Source organism: Myiozetetes cayanensis, unplaced genomic scaffold (genome assembly GCF_022539395.1).
Source record: "Myiozetetes cayanensis isolate MyiCay16 unplaced genomic scaffold, myiCay2020 scf34, whole genome shotgun sequence".
NCBI lineage: Eukaryota > Metazoa > Chordata > Aves > Passeriformes > Tyrannidae > Myiozetetes > Myiozetetes cayanensis.
In genome coordinates, this window is record NW_026087566.1 from 243,115 (window position 1) to 270,283 (window position 27,169).

Consider the following 27,169-nt stretch of genomic DNA (forward strand, 5'->3'; position numbering starts at 1 on the left):
AGGTTTTAGAAGGAATTTAAAATATTAAATTGCCCATTTGACCATGCTGAGTGTGTGTTGCTGCTGGGCTGCTCTTGGGTTGGCACCTGGGACTCCCAGGGGCAGGACACAGGGCTGGAGCTCACAGGCACTTGCCAAGTTTGTGCATGTTGCAGAGGTTTGTTCTCAGCAGGGTTTGAAGTGCCCTGGGGGCTGGGAGACTCTGCCTTGACAGCCAATATTATGGTGACTTAAGCCATAAATTGTTGGAGGGCAGGGAGTGAGGTTGCTGAGGAAATGTCACTCTTTGATTGATCATGTGGGGGTTTTTGTTTTGTTTTGTTTTTTTTTTTCCTAAGTGTCCAGAGTTGGCTCTGTGGGAATCACCATGCATTTCTGTGGGACTGGGATCGTGGGTTAGGATCATTCCCTGTGAAAATGGAGTGTCCTGGGGCATGCCAGGCATGTCCCTGTGCTGAGAGAAATCCATGGCACGTGCTGGGGAGACAATTCCTGCTCCCCATTGCTGTCAGTGGGATCTTCAGTGTTTCTGGATTTCAGAGATCCCTGGAATGGTTTGGGTTGGAAGGGACCTTAAAGACCATCCCTTCCCACCCCCTGCCAGGGGCAGGGACACCTTCCACCAGCCCAGCTTGCTCCAAGCCCCGTCCAGCCTGGCCTTGGACACTTCCAGGGATCCAGGGGCAGCCTCAGCTTCTCTGGGCAACCTGTGCCAGGGCCTGCCCACCCTCCCAGGGAAGGATTTCTTCCCAATATCCCATCTAACCCTGCCCTGTGGCACTTTGAAGCCATTCCCCCTTATCCTCTCCCTCCATCCCTTGTCCCAAGTCCCTCCCCAGCTCTCCTGTGGGCTGGAAAAGCCTGGACCCAGGACCGAAGCAGTGGGAGCCCCACAAGGAGCAGGCAGGAGCGGCTGCAGCTGCTCCATCGCTGTGGCCCAGATTAGGAATTCACTGGGGTGTCACAGCACTTGATGTGCAAACAGCTCCCTGCAATCAGACAAGCATTTCTGGGCTGAAATGTTATTAATTATGCATCGAGGTGTGCGTGTCTCTGTTGAGTTGGTGTGTGAGAGCTGCCTCCCAGGCTCCCCTCTTCCTGGTGAGGCTGCATTATTGGAACGTGGTGTGGGAAGGGCAGACACTTGAAGGTTCTGGTTTTCTTTTGAGACTAAACACTTTAGACTCTAAATAAACTAGAAACCTCTCTGAGCTTGCTTTAAATTCCCAGTCACAGCTCCTGCTTGTGGTTCCACTCAGCAGTGTTAAATAGTGGTATCTGTTACTGCTGGTTCCAGGGGACTGAAAACCATTGCATTTTGTTTAGCATCTTTTTTTAAACCAATTAAGAATCTTTTCTGAACCGGCTTGAAGAGAAGAAAATAAACCATGTTCTCTTGGGCCTTGAATTCAATGAAGTTCCCCTGTGTTGTGCAGGGGAAGGGACTGGGGGGGTGGAAAGGCTGAAAAGGGCTGGCTCAGCAGGGAGCCGGGCGGGAGAAAAGCACTTCCCTGAGAACTGAGCACAGGCAGCTCCCAGGGCCGGGGCTGCTTCATCTACATGAGAGTCACACAGGGCCTGGAGACGCTCCCCAGCCCCACAGAGCGTTCACATGTGCTTCCCTGCTGCTTCCCAACAATTGCATCCCGGGGGCAGGACCAGCAGCATCCCCGTGGAGCGGGACACGCAGTCTGGGCAGGGCTGGGGAACGTCTGCCTGCGTGGGGTGCTCTCACAGGGAGACCCACTCACTCCTGGGGCTGCCCTTCCACTGTTCCTGAGCCCCCAGTCCCTTCCCTCAAAGGGACACCCACTCCTGGGGCTGCCCTTCCATTGCTCCTGAGCTCCAAACCCCTTCCCTCAAAGGGACACCCACTCCTGGGGCTGCCCTTCCACTGCTCCTGAGCTCCAAACCCCTTCCCTCAAAGGGACACCCACTCCTGGGGCTGCCCTTCCACTGCTCCCAGCCCCTTTCCTTGCTGGGACACCAGAGACTTTTGTTGATTTATGAGAGTAAAGGGGGGGAATAATCTCCCAGTTTGATCTAATCCCAGGTGCATCCCTGATTCCACATCCCTTGGTGTGAATTGGAAGCGACTCCAGTCAGCAGTGACGTTCCCTTTGTACCCATAAACCTGAGGAATGGTGTTCTCCCCCCTTCCATGTGAGGAATTGCTGAGACCCCAAACCCAAGGATGAGGGTGCTCCCGTGTCCCGAGCACAGTGAGCAGCTGGTGGGTGACAGAGCCACTCGTGTCACCTGTGCCTGTTCCCAGCCCAGCTCGGGCTCCCTCACTGCCCTTCCCTGGGGCTGTCTGGCTTTGCTGGAATCCCATAACTGGAGGCTCCACTGAGGAGCTGAGGCTCCAGTTGCTCAGAGCAGGACCTGTGTAAGCCTCGTGCTCTGCTTTCCCTGGGGCAGTCACTGCTGGGCACCACTGGTGCTGTGGTGCAGGAAAACATCCCATGGGGCTGGAAAATGTAGGGGGTTCATCCTTGAGTCCCACAGTTCCCAGCATGGCAATGTCCTTGAGTCAGCTGCAGCAGAGGGCTGGAATTTGGGATTATCCTGTGGGGGCAGGACACACCTCTCTACAATCCCCCTGTCAGCACAGAGGGATCTGGGGCTCCAAATTGGAGCACTTGGCCTAAAAATGGACAGGATGAATCCAGGCCTAAGTGCTGTGCCTGTGTCTGATCTCTGCTGGTGAAAGGACTGGGCTAGAGCTGCCTGAGTCCAGCTGAGTTCAGCTCCTGTTTGGTGATTCCATCCTGTGCTCTCTGGCTTGCTTTTATTTTGAGGAGCTGCATTTTTCCCCCTCACCTCCTCTAAACCATCGAGGGTTTTATAGACCTCTCTGTTTACCCCATCAATTTACCAAGGATTTATTCAGGCAAGTTATTTCCTGTTTCTGACCATCCCCAGCGCTTCGCCCTGATTTCTCCAACTAAATAGAACCCCAGAATGGTTTGATTGGAAAGGACCTCAAAGCCCAGCCAATCCCACCCCTTGCCATGGGCAGGGACTCCTTCCACCAGCCCAGGTTGCTCCAAACCCTGTCCAACCTGGCCTTGAAATAATGGATTTGAAGTTCTGTTTGAAACAGAAAGGGCTGCACAGTGTCTGAAGGAGCTCCCTGGGCTCACATGGCAGATGAGGACCCTGTTTTACCCTTTTCCCACTCTGGAACTGTCTGGTCTCGTTCTGAGTGAGATTGAACTGAGCTGGTGCTCTCACAGAATTCCCACAACAACCCATTCCAGTGGTTTTCCTCGATGGCAGTGAGGCATTTACAGCCATTTCTGTCTGTGGAGGAATTGCCTGCTGACCTGATTTGGGGGTTCAGGTGACTCAGTGGGGCTGCCAGGGCTGAGCTGGCTGGGGAGGAAATGTTTGTTCTGTGAGTGCAGGGTGTGGGCGCCTTCTCTGGGAGGAGAAATGCGTCATCTGGGCTCCCTTGAGAAGGAAATGCTGGGAGTGAGACCAGTCATGGACCCCTGAAGGGACAGGAGGTAAAACTCCCCTCACTGGTGACATTCCTGTGCTGCTCCTGTCCTTCCCTGGTCAGACCTTTCAGTCTCTCCTGAAGCCCCAAACTAGGCTCATTTTTATTGCAATCAGACCCAGGGTCCATCATGTGGGAGCTGCTGGGGTGGGATCCCTCAGGCAGTGACTCTGGAGTTGCTGTCCCTTTGATTGATGTCTGGTCTGCTGTGCCAGGCACTGCACACATGCTGGGAGCTATATTTGGGGAACAAACGCTGCTCTGGTGCAGTTTAGCAGGGTTTTTTTTCCCCCCTAAAATGCTCATAGTTCATGGCAAACTGTTGGTAACACAACCCCTTCCCCAAGCTCTTCTGGAGTTGGAGTTTCTGACGGTAACAAACAATTTTTTATGAGAATTGCCAGAGCTGGGGAGGCAGATGGGTCTGGGTGGTGCAGCACTTGCAGGAGGGGTTGCTGCATGTTTTGGAGGCCTCAGTCCTTCCCTGGAGTGTGTCCTTGGCTTCCTCTGTTGCTGAGCATCACTAATTGATCCTGGTCTAAAAGGGCTTCAGCTGAAAATCTCCAGTGGAGGGTGTCCAAGGCAAGGTGTTCCAAGGGCAAGAGTTGGGACTGAATGGTCTTTAAGGTCCCTTCCAACCCTACCCAGTCTGGGATTCTCTGAAAATGGGCACCTGATGGGGATTCCTGAGTTCCTGTGGGGGTGAGGATCCAACTCCACTCGTTTCCTCTCCGCTGGGTGTGTTGGGTTCTCATCTTTGCCTGCCACCCCTTCCCAAATTGCTCAGGTTTGGCTCAAATTCCATGAGGTGTTTTGCTGGCCTGGCTGGACAGTGACCATCAACAAGGAAACAAACACTGAGCAGCGGGGAAGCCCTGGCCATGCAGGGGGTGGTGGAAGCAGCAGGCTGTGGAATGGGGCATAACCCCATGGAATGGCTGTGCTGCTGCTTCCCGAGGACACTACACCTTCCCAAGGTGACCTGCAGACAGTTTGGGACCCTCAGACCCATTTTTGTGTGTTGTGTGCTGCCAGCAGCTGAGTTTTGTCAACTGATAATGCATTCCGTGCCCCCACTGCACTTCTGGATGGCATTTCCATCGTCAGTTCAGGAATTGGCTGTCCAGGGAATGCAGCAGCTCTTGGGGAAGAGCAGGCTCTGTGAAATGCACTGTCTGTGTCAGAGGTGTGTTGGATTTAAATGGATTTTTAGGGTATTGTTTTGTTTTTATGGGGATGAGCAGAGTTTTGTGTCATGAAGTTGAAATACAGAACTTGTAGAGAGCCATAGAACCATAAAATGTCCTGAGCTGGGAGGGACCCCCAAAGATCATCAAGACCAATTCCAGGACACCCCAACAATCCCCCCTGTCCCTCAGAGCATTGTCCAAACCCTCCTGGAGCTCTGGCAGCCTTGGGGCTGTGCCCACTGCCCTGGGGAGCCTGTTCAGTGCCAACCACCCTCTAGTTTGGCACTGGAACTTTCCCTTTGTCTCTTAGCATCAGCCAAACTGCTGAACAGCAAGAGAGGAGGACCCATGGCCAGCCAGGCCCCTCCCAGCCCAGGGGCTCCCTGGGCACTGAGATGGAAAAGGGACTGATCCCATCTGATGATCCCAGCAGCTCCTTCCATCAGCCAGTGTCGATCAGTGTCTGACCCCTGCGTGGGGAAATTCAAATTGCACTGGAAATGCCTCTGCAAGAGCAGTGAACAGCAGTGGATTTGTACTGGCAGCTGATGTTTTCCACTCATAGCTCATTATTTACAAACCCTGCTATTGCTCAGGCTGACTTAGGGTTGCTGTGTGAACAGTGGATTGGGGCATGGGGGCTGCCAGGGTGGGACTGTCCTGTACCTCCCACTGCAGTGGGAACTTGGGGACTCACAGCAGCCTCTGCTCCAAAGCCTGAGCTGGAAATCCATTGGAACTGTCTGTGCAGGGACAGAGAATTCCCTGTACCCACAGGTTCCTAAAGACAGGCTGTTCCCCCGAGGAGTCATTTGTAATTCAGCTTTTAGGAGTGGGAGTTTGCTCAGGCTTTTAAATTTAATGAGGATCCAGCTATTTATAATGCTGGATTCAGAAGGAGCAGTGAGGTGGCAAAGCTGGGACTGTGGGGGGGTTCTGTGCACCCGAATTTTTAGACCCTGTTGCTGCCACAACTCCGAGATCTGATCCCGGCCCTGTGTGCTCGGCGTCGGCTCCTTCAATTACTGACAGATTTAATCCTAATAATTTCATTTGAGGTGGGTTTTTTACCGGCCATTTTCCCATCTGTGGTTTGCTGAAGCTCCCCCAGGCTGCTTGGCCTCCTGTTCTCCCCTTCCTGACCCTTTGTTCCCCGGGCAGGGCCGGAAGCTCCTGATCATCGGCACCACGAGCCGCAAGGATGTCCTGCAGGAGATGGAAATGCTGAACGCCTTCAGCACCACCATCCACGTGCCCAACATTGCGACAGGGGAGCAGCTCATGGAGGCCTTGGAGGTGAGGAACAGTGCAAGGGTAACAAGCAAGCTCAGCATTTGCTGGGAATGGGGGGATTTTCCAGTGGCTCTTGGCTTGGTGACATTGTCCCGCTCATATCATGTCATAACAGCAGTTCCAGGGCTTCTCCCAGTGACTCTCTCATGCATTAAATTAAGGCACAGTAAGAGAACAGCAGGTCTGGGGGAGAGGTTTGTGGTGTGGATTGAAAGACTCCACAAAGGGCATGGCAGTGGGTAGTGAATATAATTGGGACAGTTGCACTCAGTGTGCCCAGAGGGTGCCAGGAGCTGGCAGCATCCCCTGAGGGTGTTTGGTGCTGAGGAGATTATCTGTTCCTCAGAAATTCCTGCCTTTAGTGGCTCCTTGTTCTGTGCCATAGTGGGAATTTGGTGCTGAAGGTTGTTCAGATAAACTGAACAGGCAGATCTCTCCTGCCAACTGGCAAACGTGTCCCACTGACGGTGTCACCGAAGCCTGAGAGGCTCAGATGCTCCTGCAGCAGGTTTGGAATCTTCCTGTGGCTTGAACCACTGTGTCCTTGCAATCTCTGATCTGGAGAAAACCAGGAATGCAGCCCCAACCGTTGGACGTGGGATGTCATGGAAAGAACCATTATGGAATAAAAGAGTCTCAGTGTTTTGCCTTGTCGAGGCACATTGCAGCAAACTCTCCTCCTAAGCCTCCCATTCCCTTTCTCCTGAGGTGGGTACATTTTCCCTGTTGTTAGTCTGCTGTTGCTGACTTTAATCTGAATTCTCTCCCCCAGCTCCTGGGGAACTTCAAAGACAAGGAGCGCAGCACCATTGCCCAGAATGTCAAAGGGAAGCCTGTCTGGATCGGGATCAAGAAGCTGCTGATGCTGATAGAAATGTCATTACAGGTAGGAATGTTTGGGGGCAGGCAGGACTGGGGTCTTGGAGGGCTCCTGGAGGTTCCCCCTTCTCTGCAGACTCCCCTGAAGTTGTGGTGGGAGCCTGAAGTGGGAAAAGAGCTGCAGTGAGGAGACATTTTCAGAACAAAGGAATCACCGGGTCTTGGTCCTCAGAGATCTTTAAATCCCCCCAGCCCGTACCCATGGGCGGTTCAGAGCTGCATTCAGAGCAGAGCATCTGCTGCGGGAGGGGTTGGATTAACTCACCTTTCATGGAATTCCTGCTCTCCACCCAGCAGATAGCAATCACCTGGCTGGTTTTTTTTTCAAGAAGAAGGTGCCTGTGCAGGTGTATGTGCTCCTTCCCCAAAGAAGATAAATCTGTCAGGCTGTTCAGCTGCTCTTCTCTTTATTTTTTCCACTTTCAGCACTTTAAAGCAAATAATTGCAGAGGGCAGAAATATGCAGCTCTGAGCCCTCCCCTGCCTGGAGCCAGCCAGCACTCGGGGCTCGTGCTGACACGGGGTGAGGTGCAGCCCTAATCCCCCCCTGACATCCCCGTGCCCCCCCTGCTCCCATCAGATGGATTTAGTGCAGCTGAGTGAACTGTCCTCAGATGTGCCTGGCAGAGGCAGAGCAGGAGGGAAGAGGCACGTGGTTCCCAGCAGATGAGTCGTGTCCCCCTCTGTTCGCTGCTCCCGGTTCTGTTAGAACTTGCTCAGCGCTGAGGATCTGCTCTGACTGGATGTCACCTCAGGGAATAAAGTCATTTATCTAGATTACTTTTTCCTCTTCTTCCTTGGCTTTTAATTCCACACCTACAGGCAAGTCAGTAAGTCATTGCTCACGTGCATGAGCTGGCTGTGAGGGGGGCTGGCCTTGGGGGGCTCTGCTGCAGCCCCGTCCCCTCAGCCCTCACAGTGCAGCCCTTCCCCTGCCACAGGACGTGCTCTTGGGCTGATCTGACCTCCAGTGCTGGTTGTTTGCAAAGCTGAAGGGGAAGGTTCTGTAAATCAGGGGCAGTCCTGGACTGGGGGGTGGATGGGAATGCTGCCCCCAGCCCCCTTCCCAGCCTGGCCCCGTGGCTGCACTCTCTGCTTTGCATTCTCTGCTCTGCTCTGCCCTGCTGGGGTGGCCTCTGCTCGAGTCCTGAGGGCACTTTGGGAGCCAGAGTATCAGGAGGGTATAAAGGCAGTAGAGAGTGTCCAAAGGAGGGACACAGGATGGGGAAGGGACTGGAGGGGCCATACAAGGAGTGTCTGAGGTCACTTGGCTTGTTGAGGTGAGGAAGAGCAGACTAAGGTCAGGCCTCACTGGGGTCTGCAGCTCCTCCCGAGGGGTCTGGAGGGGCAGCTCTGACCTCTGCTCTGGGTGGGCAGGGACAGCACCCAGGGAAGGGCTGGAGCTGTGCCAGGGAGGGTCAGGTTGGATCTCAGGGAAAGGTTCTTCCCCCACAGGGTGGTTGGCACTGAACAGGCTCCTCAGGGCAGTGGGCACAGCCCCAAGGCTGCCAGAGCTCCAGGAGGGTTTGGACAACGCTCTGAGGGACAGGGGGGGATTGTTGAGGTGTCTGTGCAGGGCCAGGGGTTGGACTGGGTGGTCCCTGGAGGTCCCTCCCAGCTCAGGATATTCTGTGGCTCTGTGACCTGTGTTGTTGTCCATCGTGCTGCCCTGGCTGTGCAGCTAAACTGATCTGGTGCATTAATTTTTTAACCAGACTGGTGTTTTGTGAGTGGGTCCATGACCAGCCAGGCTGGCAGAGAACAGACAGAGCTGTTGCTCTGCCCTTTGTGACACACTGGGAAAGTGTCCCATGAACTGCTGCCCACGAAGCCACTGCTGGTCCCCCTGGCTGCTGCACAGGGAGGGGTGGCAGGAGGGTGGTTTGTGCTGTCACACCCAGTTCAGGTGGTTGTGTAACAGCAGAGGCAACAGCATATGGGAGCTAAATATGAGCAAGCTCTGCTCCCAAAGGTCTGAGGTGTTTCCATAACTCCATCTGCTGAAGTGCTATAAATACAGGAGAGCAGCTCTCCCTGCACACACAGCACTGGCTCTGAGTGCTCTGGAACTCACAGGGAGCTCTGGTCTGGCTGGGTGTTACAGGAAAGCACAATTGCACCACTCCAGGACTGCTTCCTTCTTTCCCTGAGCTGGAGCACAGCTTTTCAGAAAGAAATTCGAATCTGAAATCTCCTGAAAATTCCAACTGATGGATGAAATTTCTCAGAATTCAGCTGATTAGATGGCATGGTGAATGAATTCTTTGTCAAAAGTGTGCATACAGTGCCTTTCCCTGAATTTAACAGTGGGGTTTGCTCTGTTGGAGCAGTGAACCCACCCTGTGCTCTCTGTAGGGATTCCTAAGCTGGTCAATGAACTTCCAGACTGTTTCAGGCTAAAATCACACTGAACCAGACCCTCAATATCAAAATCCTTTCTTGGGGTACCTGCCCTGCCCTGGTGCCTTTATGAGCTGTGTAACCCCCCAGCTTTTGGCAGCTGCATCCCCCTCACACTGTTTATTGCTGCTCCTGCCCTTTAATGTCCAGCTGCTCGTGTTTAGTGTCACATATTTGGCCCTCCCGTGTACACTGAGTGTCCTGATGATGTTCTTTTCCAAGGGGAGGCCTTTGATCCATGGATACTCCCAGGGTTTCCCGTGTGGATCCAGAGGAGGTTGGTTTGGAGTGGCCCTGGCTGCAGCACAAGGCCCCTCACAGTGCTCTGGGTGCCTCACCCTGCCCTGGGTGCTGCTGGACACCTGATCTTTGCAGATCTGGTTCCTTCCCTGCCTGTTGGTTGCTCCTGGACCTTGCTGGCAGCACTCCCAGACCCAAGGGCTCTCTCCCCTTGGAGCAGGAACCTGGATGAGCCAGGCAGGGTTCCAGAAAGCCCCTTTTGGCACCTCCAGGGTTTCCTGATTTGGTAACTTCTGTTTAGCATAAATAAAACCTAATCAGCATAAATAAAACTTAAATCTAAGCTGTTTGTCTTTAATGTATCCTAACTGAGATGGGAACTTGTTTGGAAAGCTCATCCTGTAATATTGCCCAATTTGCTTTAAAGCAAATGCTCTCCCTGGATGTGCTGAAGGTCTGGGGTTGATGGCAGGTGTTCAGGAGCTCTGCACTCCCAGCAGGAATGTCACAGCTTGGTGCAGGATCTCCTTCCCTGCACTGCAGGTTAACGAAGTCCCTGCAGTTCCTTTGTTTCCTGAGGGCTCCTGGGCATGTCCTGGGGGTGCTGCATTGCCCAGGCAGGAGCACCCATGTCCTTTCCCCTGTCTGAGCCCACCCCCCCTTGGCAGCAGCATTTCCACTTCCACAGGGCACCAGAGGGTCTGTCCAAGAGTCTGGAACCTGCTTCCTATGCACTCCTTCCCAGGCAGATCAGCCTCTGGGGTTTGGGCCTGCATTTTTAATAAGCCATTTGGTCCAGCTGGAGTCTTTGTGGCCTTTCAGCTGCCTGCTGTAGCCTTTTGTACAAGGTGTGTGCCTGCAGGTCAGAGCTGTCCCTCCCCAGCAGTCAGTGCAGGTTATGGACAGGGTCTTGCCGTGGCCACCTCAGCATCTTCAGCGTGGGAAGCAGAACACACTGGCCTTGGCAAGTTTGAATCGCAGCTGGGGGCTTTAGCAGGGGTTTTCCAAGGATGAAAAGGAGAGATTTGTTTGTGTTGGATCGTGTTGGGTTTTTAACAGAACATGCTGAGTGCTGTAGGGTGGGTTGGACCTGTGAATGCCCCCAGGGAAAGGGGACACTGAACCAGTGTTCAGGGTGTGTGGCTCCTGCCCCAGCTGCCCCCAGCCTTTCTGGTGGAATCCCAGGATCACTGAGGTTGGAAAAGCCCTCTGAGATCATCGAGTCCAGCTGTTACCCCAGCCCTGCCAAGGCCACCACTGAACCCTGTCCCCCAGTGCCACATCCGCACCTGGGCATTCCACGCTCCAAGCACTGTGTTAGGTGGGGGGTGGCCTTTCATCTCTGCCAGGACCTGACCATCACCAGCACTCCCGTGCATGTTAAACCCATCTGATTAACTCAGAGAGCCTCAGCAAGTTCCTTTGGATCTGCTTGTTTCAGTGAATTTATTTTTGTGATCTAAAAGTAGCTCAGCAGTCGGCACTGAGGTCCTGGCCTTGCTAACACATCTCACAGCACTGGCAAGTTTTACATTTTCAGGCTTTTCTTAGCTCAAAGCAGAAGTTCTCCCTGGCTCTGTCCCCTGCCTGCATCACTGGGGACACTGATGGTGGGTTAGGATTTATTTTCCCTGAGCTGTTTCTGAAGAGGTTTGTGTTGCCCTCCACTGCAGCACTCAGGGGTTTAAATGTCTGAATAGAGACTTGCCTGTTTATTGCCAGGAGTGACAGAGCTGGGAGTCTTGGAACCAGTCAGCTTCCTAGATCCTTGTACTGGATGTTTGCAGATTGAATGCCCTGTATTATCCCAGGGTGTTAAAGATCCAGGATGTCAGTGCAGGTTGCAGAGGGGACGCAGGTTGGAGTTTCTAGGACACAGGAACTGTTACAGTACAACACAAAGATCCTGAGCACCAACAGCCTCTGATTTCCAAATGTTCACAGTCCTCACTCAGTGTATTTTGGTGCACATCTAGGGGAAGTCCTTCCATGGGAGAACCAACCATCCCATGCACCAGGACTGAGGCAGTAACATGTTGTGTCTTCTGCTGGCAGCCTGAGTGTCTCCTCAGCCCTCCCTCCCACTCCCTGCTCCTGTCTCAGTGCCTGTGCTGGGGCAGAGGCAGGACTGTCCTTAAGGGATGTTCCTGGCAAAGGTTCTTCCCCCACAGGGTGGTTGGCACTGAACAGGCTCCCCAGGGCAGTGGGCACAGCCCCAAGGCTGCCAGAGCTCCAGGAGGGTTTGGACAACGCTCTGAGGGACAGGGGGGGATTGTTGGGGTGTCTGTGCAGGGCCAGGGGTTGCACTGGGTGGTCCCTGTGGGTCCCTCCCAGCTCAGGAGGTTCTGTGATTTCCTGGGGGGCTGCAGGGCACTAACAGGACCTGTTTGTTTGGTGTTCAGATGGATCCTGAGTATCGGGTGAAGAAGTTCTTGGCTCTTCTGAGAGAAGAAGGAACGTAAGTACTTTCAGTTTAAAGCATTGCTTGAAATCCTCTGTTCTGCTCAGAAATGAGCATCTGTGAGGGGAACCTGCAGTGCTGGGGTATCTGCTCTCATTGGTGGCCCCTCTGTGTTTTCAGAGCTGTGTCAGATCAGTTCTCACAGCGCTTGGGGAGGGGGGAGGGGTGAAGGAGCTGAGAACTTGCACGTCTGAATTCTCTGCCTGTCTTAATTCACCCTTGATTTCAAGTTTCCATGAGACACCGGGCCACAATTAACTGAAGTAAATCAGAAGAGGTTAAAATCCTCGAGTTAAAATCCAGCTGCTTGTGTGAAATCTGGGACTTTGATTTCTTGTGCCTCCTGTCTGAGAGAAGGATGTCCTACTCTTTCCCCGTAGGTGCCACAGGGAGTAGTTGAGCCCAGTGGGACAGTGGCAGCTCCTAGAGAATGACTTTCTAATACATGTAGGGCAGTGCCTGTGCTGGGGCAGCTCACACCACTGTCTATCCTGGCTACATGTGAGTGGGTTCCAGTGTGTGCTTGATGCTTTTATACATGTGCATGATGCTTTCCTGATGGATTTGGCTTCTTTTGCAAGAGTCCCTACCCTAGACTGAAGGTGGACCAAGTGCAAGATCAACAGCTGGAAAAGCGACCAACCTGGAGAAAATGCACTGGGATCTTTACTCTTCTGTGCTCAACACACTGGACAAAGTGAAATGCTCCCCATTTCCCAGAGCCCCATGTGGAATCTGCATGTTTAGTGCAATACTGCAGTATCTTTATTCTTTGTCTTTAATATTCTGATGTCACGTGGAAGTGTCTCCTAGAACACTGTGCTTCTGTCTCTGTGCAGCCAGGCTGCATCCTTTGATTTGAGCATGGGGGAATGTCGTGGGAGTTTGAAGCCAGTGCTCACTTGTGTCCAGCATTCCTGCAGTGGGAAAGAGATCCTGACTCCTGATAAACCTGCCAGTCTGGTGGAGGGACACTGGAGCACTGCTCTGTCATATCCTGGTCAGGTGAAGGCTTTCTTGTGGTGTCACCCCATCCCTCACTGAGCTCTGAGCCAGACCCACACCCCACAGACAGTGCCCACAGCAGTCCAGCTCCAGGGCTGCCTGGATGGTGCACCTGCTTTATTTATAGCCAGGTATTTCGGGGCCCCCTGAGACACTGCCAGTGGCACTGGGGACTGGAAGAGGGCAGGGAATGTTGATCAGAGTAGAGGAAATTTCCAAATCCAGTATTTAAGGCATCAGAAGCTTGTTAATTCAACAACAGTTTTAGAAGTGCTGGTTCCAGCACCTCTAACAGAGCCTCCAGCTCTTCCCGAGGTCGTGCAGGTGGCAGCTTTGGTGTCCTCCAGCCTCACATCCCATTTCCATGCCATGCTACCAAAGGTTGAAATTCCTCCCTGCACTCAGAGAGGAAGCCAAGCCCTGCAGGTGCACGAGATGTGATTGCCGTGGTTTTGCACTGAAACAAAGGAATGTATCAGACCTCGCTCCGTGGTCCTTCCCGGCTGTCACCTGGCCTCGGTGAGTGCTGTCGGTGGCTGCTCGAGGCTCCCCCTGCTTCTGGGGCTCCACTCCTCCAATGATGTCCATGGAACATACCTCAGCCTGGTGGGGCATGAAATCAAAGCCATTTGTCAGATTTTAGCCAGTGTAGCTTCCTAAACTTGACCAGAGCCGCTGTCAGGGCTTGCAGTGGTTCCAGAGGGGTGTCCAGGGAAGGAGATGCTCCCCGTCCTTGCAGGCCCAAGGTGCAGGTACTGTTGTCCTCAGTGTGTGCTTGCAGCAGTGGGGGCGTTCCAGCCACCCCTCTGTTCTCTGGCAGTGCTGTTGTGTTGTGATGCCCTTGTGAGTCCCAGTGCTGGTTATCCCCTCTCATTTCGTGTATGATCTTGTGGGTTTATTTGTTCCTCCCTCCCCTCTGCCAGTCCGGGTGACAGCAGCACACAGTTAACTTATCTTTCAGAGTAAATGCTGTAAACCTTATCATGTCTTTGTCCAGAACTATATTGATGAATAAATATCTGGTTTAATTGCACATTCAATGGATTCAATAAAAAGCACAACTCCTTGTGATGCCCTGGGTGCCATCTGTGTCTGGAGGGGGTCGAGCTGAGGCGTGTGAGGAGCAGAGCTGTTCTCAGGGGGTGCCTAAAAGTGAATTTACCCCCAGCCTGGACAGTTTGAGCCCCCGTGGTCTCAAAGGAATTGGCTGAGGGGTCTCTGGTCCAGCCCATTGTGGGCCCTGCAGGGCTGAGGAGCCCCCAGGGATGTCCCTCTGTGTGTGAGGTGGGTGTGTCACTCCTGGAGAAGTTCCTGTTGGAAAACCAGGGTGAGCTGCTGGGTGTGACCTCCAGCCTATTCCAGGATCTCCATCTGAGCTGTTTCCTGCAGGTGGCACGAGGGAAGGGCTCCTGGAGCGGCCTTGCACATGTAAGATATAAACAATATTGCTTTCAACAAGGGCCAAGGTCTTCATCCCCTTCCTTGCCCTGTTTCACCTTGAACCTTCCAGCCACATCCCTGAAATGGAGCTGTTTAACCAGGGACAGGTTATTTCCAGGTGCTGGGATGGCTTTGTGTGCAAGGAAAGAACACTGAGGGGTTTTATGTTTGCTTTTGCCCCTCACACAGGGGTATTTGAGGCCAGTGCTGTGGAAAACCACGTGCACTTAAAAGCATCGTTAACACGGGGGAGACGCTGCAGAAACCCCCACAGGTTATTCCTGGGCAGGAGAAGATGTTTTAACGTGAGGAAATTTGGATCTTGGTCTGTCCAAACCGCTGGAAGGTGAGTCAGTGACAGCCTGGGGGTTCATGGGGGAGTGTATGAAGTCTAAAACCTGTTTTCATCCACTAAGATTAATTTAATCTTCTCTCTCTCTGCAACTCCCTGGCAGGAGGGGGGAAATGGGGAGGGTCGGGCTCTGCTCCCAGGGAACGGGGACAGGAGGAGAGGGAATGGCCTCAGGCTGTGCCAGGGGAGCTTTAAGTTGGATTTTAGGGAAAATTTCTTCATGGAAAGGGCTGTCCAGGTGGAGTCCCCATCCCTGGGGGGATTTAAAGGACATGTGGATGTGGCACCTGGGGACCAGGTGGTTTTTAAGGTCCCTTCCAACCCAAAGCACTCTGTGATTCCATAATTCCACGAGTGCCCCTGCCCATAAGCATCTGGATAAGGACCCCCCACTTCAGCAGGACCTGAAGGACCCAAACCACACAAGCTGGCAAGTACATATTTTTGATTTTTTTTTTTTTTTACCTTCTCTTTAATGGTGTACCACAAAAGAAATGCAAGTTGAAATATATTTTTCTCCAAATATATATATTTATATAATATATAATCTTAGTTAACTCAAGTATATACATTGTATAATAAATAATGCTTATAAAAAGAGAAATTTTCTGAATATAAAATAAAAAAAAATCGACCTCTACAACTTTATACAAAACTTTGGATACAGCAGATTGATGGAAAAAGATCTTCCATTCAGTGCTAGAATACCTGGCTACAGTAAAATAATTACAAGGCAATAAATGTTCTATTTAATATTAAATACCTTTTCTTGATTAAAAAAAAAAAAACAAAAAGGGGATTTTGTTTAAAGTCAGGTAGTGGGAGTCTTTCCAGACATGGAATTTAATATATACTTTAAATAGATGCATATCAGAGGACGGCTTGGCTCTGGGTGGGGAGGGGTTTTTGAGCTCTCTGTGATTTTATTTTTTGGAAGTGGAGGCTCCTCTGGCCCTGGGGGTGCAGGAGCTCCTCACACTGCCCAGGAAGGACCTGGAATTTTGCCCTGGTTGTCCCCGCACAGGTGGGACAAACCCCAGTTCTTCTGCACTGAGTGGGTCTGGGGCCTGGGGGGCCCAAATAAATCCCTGCGGATGGTTTGGAGCCTCCGTGCTCGGTGGGGACTTCAGGGACAGCTGCTGATAGCTCAGCAAATCCTGTGGGAAGGGGAGGGTCTGCCTGGGTTGTGCTGTGGGATCCAGGGCTCCCTTCCCTGCCTCCCTCACCTGTCCCTGGCTCGATGCAGTGGTTGGATCGCTGTGTCTGCTGGGCAGGGCTGGGATGGGCATTCCCTCTGCATGGCCCCTGTGTCCCCAGGACTGCTGGAGCAGCAGCTCAGCTGGCAGGTGACCTGTCCCCAGAGGCACCCCTGAGCTCCCTCTGGGATGTGAAGGATCAGGGAATGTTTAGCCAACAGGTGCAGGGACTGGGCGGATCCCAGAGATCCCCTCCCAGGCGCTGGGGCCGTGCCGTGTCCCCTGTGGCAGTGCCAGCAGTGCCCTGAGCCCTGCCCTCGTCCTGGAGGATCAGCTCTGGGCTCTGCCTTCCTGCCATCCTCCCCAGGGGACTGGAGGAGACGTGGGGAGCAGAGAGAGCAGAGGGAAGAGGAGACCACCCGTAGGCTCTGTGTACTCGGACAGGTTTGGTTCTCCAGCCCCATCTCTGTGGAGCAGGCAGGAGGGAGCTGGGCTGGTTCTGAGGGTTTGCCTCCTTTCCTCTTACCCACCCCATCTGCCAAGCCCAGGCCAGCCCTGGCAGCAGCTGGGGGAGCTGTGTCTGCTCAGCTTGCACCATGTAGAACCCATTTCCACCTGAGCCCTGCACCGGTGTCCGCACAGGCAGGACCTCTGGCCTAGCACAGAGCTCAGGGTGTGCCGTGGCAGCTCTGCCTGCTGTGGCCAGGCCTGGCTTTGGCTCCCCCACCATCCCTGCCTGTCCCCAGGGAGCAGCAGTCACAGATCCCACGAGATCCACCAGGCCAGCCCTACCCTGGGCGAGGGGCTGGGGCCACCAGCAGTTCCGTGCCGTCCTCTGCAGGGCGAGGCCCCTGCTCTGGGGCACCCTCCGCGAGCAGACTCCTCCCTGGGCCCTACTTGCAGGTGTGGACGTCGTAGACGCGGGTGCACTCCTGGCAGCTGACGTAGCAGCACCAGTGGAAGATGCAGTGACACTTCTCCTTGCGCTTCTCAGTCCGGGTGTTGTGGCCGCGGCCGCAGCACAGGAGGTCGCAGCCGTCGATGCCGTGGGAGGTGACGTTGCAGGTCCTGTCCCTGGTGCCAAAGGAGCCCGTCTCGGGGTTGGGCTCGCAGAAGTTGGGCGAGTTCTCGTAGTACACCAGGTCCCGCTCCGTGGGCGGCTTGAAAAGCGCGTACTTGGCCCTGAGAGTCTCCACCCAGCCCCGGGATTCCCGGTGCTTTTCCACCACCATCTCCGAGGCGCTGTCGTATTTGTCCTTCAGGAAGTCCCCGATGGCACGGAAATCGGGCTGGGCCCACCAGCAGGTCTTCACCTCGCAGCTCCCCGACAGCCCGTGGCACTTGCACTTGAGGTGCATGTGGTCCAGGATGGTCTGTGTGTGTGGGAGAACAGGATCAGCAGCAGGGTTTGCTTTCCATCCCCTGCCTTTGCCACCTGGGCTCAAATGGCTGCTCTGAGCTCGGGCTGGGAAGTGTGGGCTGCTTGGGAATGAGTTTTGGTGGCCAGAAACGTCTCCAGGCAGGCATTGCACTAGGAAAGCATGAGGTGGGCAGTGCTCTAACCATCCACCCAACCTAATCTAATCTAATCTAATCCAACCCAATCTAATCCAGTCTAATCCCAGGGTCAGGTCCTTTCACTGGGGTCCCCCTACCTTGTGTGTGTGCACAGCGAGAGCTCAGAGAAGGGGAGGGTTGGATGGAGACTGATCCCTTGTCCTCTCTTTGCTGATGACCCTTCCTTCATGGCCCAAGTCTGACAGTTTGCACTAGAACATAATGAAATCGTGGATCTGTGGACATTAATCTCTTTCCCAGAAAACTCCTCTGTGTGGAGCAAAATAATCACTGATTTCTGCCAAAATTACTGGAGTTTGGTGGGGTTTTTGTGCCAGAAACTGTCAGCCTTCTACCCTTCCCCCTCTGCCTGCTGTGGTGTGGAAAAGCCTTATCAGTGTTTGCTTCAAGCACTGTTGGAAAGGTCTGACTGAGTTTGCAAATGACCCAGACCACGCTGACAGCAGGAATGGAATAGAATGGAATGGAATGGAATAGAAATAGAAATAATAGACCTGACTAGAATAGAGTAGAATATTTGAGTTGGAAGGGACTGACAGCCATCATCTACTCCAGGGAATCACTGGGACAATGTTATAACAGGGAACCTGTAGGAAGGAGGAGCCTGGGAGGAAAATCCTCTTGTTCCTCTGCTGGCCTGGGGTCTGTCCTGGCTGACTTGTGTTTGTACAACGTGGCCTTGGAAGATGCTCTCAGGTTGCCCAGAGAAGCTGTGGCTGCCTCATCCCTGGAAGTGTCCAGGGGCTTGGACAGGGCTTGGAGCAGCCTTGGGATGGTGGAAAGTGCCCCTGGCCTTAGCAGGGGGTGGCACTGGCCGGGCTTTAAGTCCCTTCCCACCCCAACTGTGCCATGATTCCATGTGTGCTGCCAGCAAGGCGTGTTTGGATGGAGCAGAAACCTCTTTGGAGAGAGTGGAAATGCTGGGCCCTGGGAAACAACCTTAGGAAGCCTCAGCCTGGGAATTACACCAGGAGGAGCCCCCCCTGCCCGCACTCACCGTCCTGCCGGCCTCGTTGTTGTGCCTGTTCATGGCCGAGCGCGCGTCCGGCCGGTTCTCCCGCGCGTCCGCGAACTCCCGGGACACCAACACCCCGAAATCGGCGTCCTCGCTGCAGCCCCCCCACTTCCAGCCGTCCCCGGGGGGGCCCTTGTGGTGGGAGTCGCAGCCGCAGATGGTGGAGGTGCCCTCGGCGCAGGAGCGGGTGACGGCGAAGGCCACGCCGGCCGAGGCGATGGCGTGCACGAAGGCGGACTCGCGGGTGGCTGCCAAAACAGAGCAGGGGGACGGGATTAGAGGGCAGCCCCTTCCCTTCCCAACCTCCCTCAGCAGCTTCTAAACCCCGCTGGAGAGCCACGAGTTGTTTTATTGGTTATTTTAAGGAATGTTTTCCGGAGCGGGTGCTGCCGGAATTGCCCGCTGCAGGAGGAGGAGGAGGAGGGAGAGGAGCGGGATTGCAGCTCTGGAGTTCTCCCAAATAGAGCTGGTGCGGGATTTGATCCAGCACAGGGGCCAAGGGGTGAGCAGAACATCAGTAGGAGCTCAGGGAGCTCCAGAAGAGAATTGCTGGAACCCAGGGAGGGCTCCACGCCAGGGTTATTCCCAGGGGAGGTGACAGAGCCCACTGGCCCTGAGAAAGGTTTCAGGTCATTCAGCACGGACTGTGGCAGCACAAAGCCCAAGAGCTGGTCATTCCTGTTCAATGTGCCCACACAAACAGCATGTGACTTGTCCTTGAGTGGAGATAAACAGGTAATAAATGATAAAACCCGACTTCAAGATGCCCTCGAAGTTGCTCGCTGGTTACTGAGCAACCCTGGAGGAATTCAGTCACAAAATAAGCTGGGTTGGAAGGGACCCACAGGGATCATGGAGTGCCACTCCTGGCCCTGCACAGGATCCTCAGGTTTGCTAAGCAGGACTTTCCTCTCGGGAAGCAGATGAAACTCAGGGCTCTCTGGAACCACTGCCAGGCTCCAGGGAACAGTTGCAGTGAATGAATTTTGGCCCCAAGGAAGCAAAGCTGGAGACAGCCCTGAAAGGTGCTGAGAGCTGCAGAAAGGGTGAAATAAAGTGCCCAGGATTCCTGGGTGGATGGGGGCTGGGAATGGCAGTGGTGGGGGGATCCCTGTGCTAAGGGAGGGGAAATGTTCCAGCAGGACAGAGAAACCTGGGCAGGTGGTGGGGACAAACCAGAAAATCCACTGGAAGATGAAGAAGGTACAGTGGGTTTACTAAGCTGGAGCATCCCAGTCCATCCCCTCTCCCACCTGTGGCCATGGCAGGGTGACCCTCAAGCCACCCCTTTCCCTGCACATCCCGTGGGGCCTGACCTGGACTGGGGACAGCAGCAGTGACAGTGCCCCCCAGGGATGTCCCCAGCAGTTTGTGTGGCCTGGGTGGCATTTCCCTACTGTGAGTTCTGTGAATTTAACGTCCTGGGTTTGGGAGTCCTGACCTCTGTCCATAGGTGGACAAAACACAGTCAAACTGAAAGGGTGTTTCCTGCATTTTCCTGCATTATCTTGGTGAGCTGATCCCCCCAGGAGGTTGCTGGAGAAGCTGTGACAAGCTCTGAACTGAGCTGGTCCTTTCCCTAGTGCTGTCTGATGGTTTGAAGGCAGGACACTGGAGAACCTGGATTTTTTAAAGCCCAGCCAAGTTACATGCCTTGTTCCCCTGAGTTTACTCCATGGTTCTTGCAGGGAGCAAAACTGCCTTTTTCCCTTGCTCAAAGAGCCGTTTTTGTTGAATCTTTCCATAAAATGTTGTCCATGGCAGTCCCCAGCCTGGCTACCCATCTCTGGGGTGATTCCCCTTTCCAGGGGGGTGACCAGGAGCCAACTGTCCCTCAGCTGAGGGCAGAGCACGTCCCTCCACAGGTCAGAGGTGTCTCCTGTTTCAGGGCACAGCCTGGCAGGTCCCCCGTGGCTGTCCCTGCTCAGTTGGACTCCCTGCTCCCTTGGGCAGTTCCTGCAGTGGTGAGCTGGCTGTTCACTGCCAGGGTGTCCTCAAACCTTTCCTCCTCTTTTGGCTGGGTGTTTTTTAAGTTTCCTCTCTGTTTTCCAAAGCAGTGTTGTGCTCTTTCTACTCATTTCAGAATCAAGAGGAGTGGGAGTTGGACTGTTGATCTCAGTGGCTGCACCGAGCCAGGCTCTCCCGGGCACAGGCAGTGTCTCAGCATCACCTGGGGTGCCTTTTGGCCCAGAGCCTCGTTGTGCCACTCTCTGCACACCCCCAGCTCTCTAGAGAGTGGCCCTGGGGGGCTTCACCCCCCCTGTAAGGATGGAGATTGCAGGTCTCTCGATCCAGAGCAGATGTGGGAGTCAATCCAACCTCCCCCTCCTCGTGCAGGAGGCAGGGAGGAGCTGAAGGCCGTTTTTCAGGGGCTGCTGTGCCTGGGCAGGGGGCAGGAGGGTTCCAGAGCCTCTGGGTGTGGTATGAGCTGGTGATCAGGACACTCAGGGGATGTGGGACAAAAGCCACAAATTTCTGCTGAGAAAACAACCTTGGAGCTCATCCCCTCCTTCCAGAGCATGGCCAGCCTTGGCCCATCCCCTCAGCTGTCCCTGCACCCCTCCCCTGCAGCAGGTCTCTCTCCAGCTCCAGTCTCTCTGTGGAGGTGGGTCTGGCTTCCAAAACCCAGGCCCCCCAAGCTGGGCTGACTGCAGCCCGTGCAGGCACTGGGAGGGGATGGCTGTGGGTTGTTCCAGCTGTGGAAGCCACAGCTCTGCTCTGCTGCAGCCAAATGGGGTCCCAAACCGGGGCTGCTCAGTCCTGTCTGTGCTGGTGGGACCCTGCTGGGGGTTCCACTGGCTTTGAGTTCAAACTCTTCCCTCCTTGCCCTTCCCACCTCCCGTGTGCCAGCAGGGATCCACATCCCAAGGTTTTCCTTGGGTATCTTTCACCAGCTGCCTGTACCGGGACCACTGGGAGCTGTGGGCCACCAGCTGAAGATCCCTGCACCAAGGGGGCTGTTTCAGCCTCTTTGGGTGTCCTGTGATCGAAAGCACATGAGATTAGAGGAGCCAGGGAGCCCTTCTGGCCCCGGACCGGGACGGCTCGGGGACAGGGAGGGGACTGGAGCTGCTCTCCCGGCTGAGGTGCCTTCGCGTTCCATCCAGAGGGTGTGGATGGGCACCAGGAGGGGCACGGGAAGGAGGGGCACGGGAAGGAGGGTCAGCGCGGATTTTGTACGTCTGGGAAGGGAGCGGGGATGGTGGGAGGGAGCCGAGGCGGGACTGGCACGGCCCCGGAGCTGCACCCGCAGCTCCCCGGGTACCCCCGCGTGTCCCCGCGATGCCGGCGGTGGGGAGAGCGAGCTGCAAACACAAACCCCTCGCCTCGAAATCCTCGCCCGGCTCTGGGCGAGGAGCCGGGAGAATTTCCCAGAGACGAGATGCGGGAGCGGCGTTCCCAGAACCAGGGGAGGGGCTGGCGAGGGAGGATTAGAGCCGCCTTGACAGTGCACCACCGCGCCTGTGTCCCGGCCGGGCCGTTACCTGCTGGGACACTCAATTTGCCATTGTTCCCGCCGTGTCACACTGTATTACCCGCATAATGCGGAATGTTTCCGCCGGCCAGCGTACCCACGGCACAGAGCACTGGCATTCCCCAGGAGCACCTCGTAGCAACGGGGCAATGTTCCCCTGTCCTGCCGTCACCCTCCAATCCCGCCGGCCCGGCTGGGAAATCCCTATTGATGGCGCTCCCCGGCCCCCCGCCCCCGGCTCAGAATGGCCCAAAGGGCGTGTGAATGCGGCAGCGATTTGAAACGACTGCGGCGCTCGGATGGTATCGCTCGCCCTGCCTCACAGTAGGGGAGGAAGCTTAGCTCTTTCTCATCGGTATAAGCTTATTTTTCTCTCTCTCCCTCTCTCCTTTCCCTCCCCCTCCCTTTAAGCTGCTGAGTTTATATCAAGACGGCCCCCCCTGATCCCACACACCCCTGTTTAGATGCAAATGACTGCGAGTGTCGTGGCTGAGAAAAGCCACGGGTTATCTTGGTGCGGGGCCTGGGCCTTTTCACAGCTCGTGGCGGGGGCTCAGCAGAGCACAAGGACCCCCGGAGGCCCCGCTGCCTCCCCCGCCCTGCCCCGCGGGGAGGACGGTCCCGGAGGACCGGCGGCATCTTCCCGGAGCAGGAGGGCGAGGAGGCAGGGGCAGAGCGGATCCCCTGGCCCCCGGCACGGGGGGAGATGTGTGAGCCTCCCGCAGATCGCTCCGGCGGATCCCGCCCTGCCCGAGGCTCCCAGACCTCTCCCAGATCCCAGGGCTCGGTCTCCAGATGCCCGTGGGGCCTCCCTGCCCTCACAACCAGCTCGTTCTGGGCACCAGCTCGGAGCAAAACCGGGGGTTTATCACTGCCCCAGGGAATGGGCATTCCCCACCCTCCCAGGGCAGTGCCACCCGGCTGCTGGCTCAGCCCGGGCTTTGGGCAGGGCTTGGCTGGAGGAGCCACCGACTCTGGGATAAGAACTGACCTTACTGCACAAAGAAAAGGGAGAGGAGGGAGGGGGGGAAAGCAGGTTTTTCCTCCCTCCCTGTCCCAGACTGCACACCTGCAGTATAAATCATCCTGGGGAATTTGCTTGTAAAAACATGATCTTACCCCACGTTCGGGGGTTGGTTTGGGTTGTTTGGTTGTTTTGTTTTTTTTTTTTTTTTTCATAGCCCAGGTAAGGAAATAAGACATGCAAAGGAGAAAACTTAGAATGCCAGGATGGTTTGAGTTGGAAGGGACCTTAAAGATCATCTCATTTCCCCCCTGCCACTGGCAGGGACACCTTCCACCAGCCCAGCTTGCTCCAAGCCCTGTCCAAGCTGGCCTTGGACACTTCCAGGGATCCAGGGGCAGCCACAGCTTCTCTGGGCAACCTGTGCCAGGGCCTGCCCACCCTCACAGGGAAGATTCCTTCCCAACATCCCATCTAACCTGCCCTCTGGCAGTGGGAAGCCTTCACTCCTTGTCCTGTCACTGTATTATACTCTTGTCTAAAGTCCCTCTCCAGTTTTCTTGGAGCCCCTTTAGGCCCTGGAAGGGGCTCTCGGGTCTCCCTGGAGCCTTCTGTTCTCCAGGCTGAACATCCCTCAGCTCTCCCAGCCTGTCCTTCCATGGAGGAAGACAATCAGATGTGCCCAGAAGCTGAATTGTTTTCCAGACTAAGTTCTCCTTGAATGGAAACCACTGTGATGAACCCTGTGGTGAATGCAGCTCCTTCAAAAGGAAATTACCCTAATTTTCCTTCCAGGCTGTACTAGAAATGATTTGTGATGCTATTGTAGTGAGAGCTGCACCTCTGAAGGTTTTCCAAAACAGCCTCAATGTACCTGAGGGAGCAGAGGAAGAGATTACCCCAAATGTTGCTCTGCTACTCAGGGGTGACTTCATCCAGGCACAGGTGGGACACCAACTCCTTTGGGCTTGGTGTTCCCTGGCTGTTGGCCCAATGACAGTGGGATTGTCCTCCTAGTCTGGGTCTGCTCGTTGGGGTTGCCCTCGGTGTGTGCTGGAGATCACTGACAGGGGACATGGCAAAGGTTCCCATGGATGCCACGGGGCTCAGATCCAGGTTCTGGGCTCAAAAACTCGATTTGAAGCTCTCCTAAGGTTGCTCCAAGAAACTGGAGTGGGGCTTTCTGTTGAGAGGGACTTTCCATGATTCTTGTTGTTGCTGCATCTGAGGAAGATGGTGCAGCAGGCTGGGAGAAGGCAATGCTGTGTTGGACATGATGCTCTTTAAAAAGTCCCTTCCCAAACTGTCCAGTGATTCCCTGAGGGCCCAGGAGTGGCCTCCCCTCCCCACACCCCCTCAGCAGTGATGATTGTGCTGGTCCCAGAGCCAGCACAGATAACCAGTCTTGTCAGCTCTGTCACCAACCTTCCCTCTGCCCTCAGCTGAGGAAGCTGGAAAGGTTCTGGTTCTCTCTGTGCCTCCTCTCACTGCAAACTTTGGGACTCTCAGAGGTTCCCTGTGTTCCTCACTGGCACATGGGTGACAGAGTCCCACCCTGTCCCCCGAATTAATTCCTCAGACAGCAGAGAAAAGACACAAGCACAGCTCGGAAACGTAAACAACCCCCCCCTCGTGGGCTGGGCTTTGATGTGTCCTTGTTTGCAGATGAGATGTTTATTTTTAACTGCTCTACTTACAGGTTAGTGAGGCACCAGAATGAACGCATTTGGGGAGTGGGGGGCTGGCAGTGCTGCCTGGGATGGGGAAAGCTGGATAAGGAGTGCGCTCCTGGATTTCTCCTCCATCTGTCAGGAGGAGTTTCAGCGTTCGGGTGATATTTTACCCTGTCAGCTCGGGCTGACTGCGTGGCAGTGCTGAGGCAAGTCCACACAGGAGGCTCTGCTCCAGTCCCTGCAGCCCAAAGGGTCTTAAAATATTCTTCATAAATCCAAAGTTCAGTTTGCTCATTACTGGCAGGATGGTTCAAATCCAATTTTTAAGTAAGTGCTTTCACGCTGACAGAAGCGGTGGTGAGAGATTTTCAGCACTCCAACAGTTCTTTCAGAACGTGTTTAAAATTTTTATGACAGTTTTTTAATGATAGTTTTGTGGGGTTTTTTTGTTTTTTTTTTTTTTTTAAGAGAATTAAAACTTTCTGATCTTTTAAGTGCTGAAATTTAGGACAGGTTTTTATTAGGCAGCAAGTTAGAGTGTGGTGAGCCTCGATGACAGGTTGTTTGCTAGTAAATACAGTAGTTACCCCAAAATACATCCTGGGCAAAAAGAGGGGAAATGATTGTCAGGGTCCCTATTAGTGCTCTAATGAGACTTCACAATCCTGATTCCTACAAAGGACTGAACTTTAACACAAAGGAGTAATTCTCACCGAAATATTGGACTGTCATTTCAGGGACCTGAAACTCTTCCTTCCCTTCCTGGGAGGCTGAAGCTTGGAAAAAGATCTCATGAGCTGTTGATGTGCACAGCCTTGGGGCTCTGGGAGAAAATTCACCAGAAGCCCTGCACTCTCCAGGAGAGCATTGGGAAATAGTCCAGTGTCCTGCTCCCAGTCCAACCTCTCCAGTTTCTTAAAGGCTATACCATAATATTCCCATTTCCAAGGCAGCACTGGAAAGGATAATTCCTGTGCAATCAAGAGGCTGCAGGGACCCAGAGGGTGTGGACACCCCTGGGGCTGAGAGGAAACGCTCCTGGTTGTGTTTGGGAAGCTGTGAAACCAAGATGTCACCTGGGGATGTCCCCTGTGCTGAACATGGCCCAGAGGCACCAGAGCCCAGGGGGCGGGATGGACACACTGGAGATTTTTATCCACTGGCAGTTCCTAATCCACCCCTGGGCTCAGTTTCCTGGGATTGCCTTTCAGTCCAAGGTCTTGGTTTGCTCATGGGATGTCTGAGCTGTGGGACAGGTTATCTGTATCCAGGTTATCTGGGCTGTGTCAGGGAGGGTCAGGTTGGATCTCAGGGAAAGGTTCTTCCTCCACAGGGTGGTTGGCACTGAACAGGCTCCCCAGGGCAGTGGGCACAGCCCCAAGGCTGCCAGAGCTGCAGGAGGGTTTGGACAACGCTCTGAGGGACAGGGGGGGATTGTTGAGGTGTCTGTGCAGGGCCAGGGGTTGGACTGGATGGTCCTTGTGGGTCACTTGCAACCCAGGGGACTTTGTGCTGCTGTGATCTGCCACCAGAGCCCTCCAGCCTCTCCCTTCAGGGTGTCCTGGGGCCCAGAAACCTCATTTTGGCCCAAGATCCCCCTGGGAATCACAATTTTATGGTGCCTCATCCACGTGCTCCCAGTGTGCCTGATCCATGTCAATGGATCCCGAAAGGTGGCCTTTCAGGGGGAGGTGATGAAGAGAAGGGAAAGCACATTTGTTCTCTGCCTTTGTTCCCAGCCCTGAGGGTTTTGGGCTCATCTGTGAAAAGATCCATTGAAATCCCAACTCAGCCTGACCAGGACCGTGGATTTCCCAACCATGGCTTCTCCCTGGTGGGGAAACCTCCTGGGGTGGGCAGGGTGAGCTCCAATAGCCTTGCATCAATCCCAGGAACTCAACCCCAGCCCCTCTCCTTGGCTTTCCCCAGTCCTGCTGGTCCCTGTTGGGATGGAGCCCACAATTCCAGGACATGGGAACGTGCCTGGGGCTAAACCTCCCCTTCCTGTGCTTTCCATCCTCCCTGGTCCTTCTGAGGTGGGAGCAGAGCCTTCCCCTGGGATGTAACACACAAAAAAAATGGGAAAAAGAGAACAGGGACATTGGGGCTGAAAGCTGGGAGGTCCGGGTCATTCCCTGCCGCGTTCCCGGTAGGATGAGGTGTCTCCAGAGGCCAAGCAGGGCTGTGCCAGCTCTGCCCGCCCCGCCCGGGCTGCCCCCGGGGCCCCGCGGTGTTACCTTTGTCCAGGACGGGCCCGAAGATGGCCAGGCTGTCGTCGATGGTGGTGCAGTTCCAGCGGCGGCCGCGGAACTGGTGCTGGCACTCCTGGATGCCCAACTTCACCCCCTCGGCCACGCTGGGCATGATCTCGATGTAGTTGCGGCAGAAGCGGAGCTGCTTCGGGACCAGCCCCGGGATGGAGCCGCAGAGGATGGGCTGGGACCCCAGGGAGCTGTACTGCTGCCCCAGGGCGAGGGACCTGCGGGGACAGGGACAGCGTGAG

General features: G+C 54.6%; 2 protein-coding genes across 3 annotated transcripts in view; one reads left to right on the forward strand and one right to left on the reverse strand.

The window, feature by feature from the left end:
• The window catches only part of NSF (N-ethylmaleimide sensitive factor, vesicle fusing ATPase), a 60,837-nt gene extending 46,793 nt beyond the window's left edge, over positions 1–14,044 (forward strand). Inside the window, exons 18-21 of one of the 2 annotated variants that reach the window (XM_050327555.1) lie at positions 5,857–5,991; positions 6,761–6,874; positions 11,910–11,965; positions 12,349–14,044. In XM_050327555.1, coding sequence (XP_050183512.1) covers positions 5,857–5,991; positions 6,761–6,874; positions 11,910–11,965; positions 12,349–12,364 — 321 coding nt within the window. In that variant the 3' untranslated portion in view covers positions 12,365–14,044. The remainder of the gene's footprint in view (positions 1–5,856; positions 5,992–6,760; positions 6,875–11,909; positions 11,966–12,348) is intronic. The other variant, XM_050327554.1, reaches the window with a different exon arrangement.
• Positions 14,045–16,810: 2,766 nt separating this feature from the next.
• WNT3 (Wnt family member 3) overlaps positions 16,811–27,169 on the reverse strand; it is a 36,307-nt gene continuing 25,948 nt past the window's right edge. Inside the window, exons 2-4 of the mRNA XM_050327560.1 lie at positions 26,904–27,145; positions 18,537–18,802; positions 16,811–17,334 (exon numbers count right to left, since the gene is read on the reverse strand). Coding sequence (XP_050183517.1) covers positions 16,855–17,334; positions 18,537–18,802; positions 26,904–27,145 — 988 coding nt within the window. The 3' untranslated portion in view covers positions 16,811–16,854. The remainder of the gene's footprint in view (positions 17,335–18,536; positions 18,803–26,903; positions 27,146–27,169) is intronic.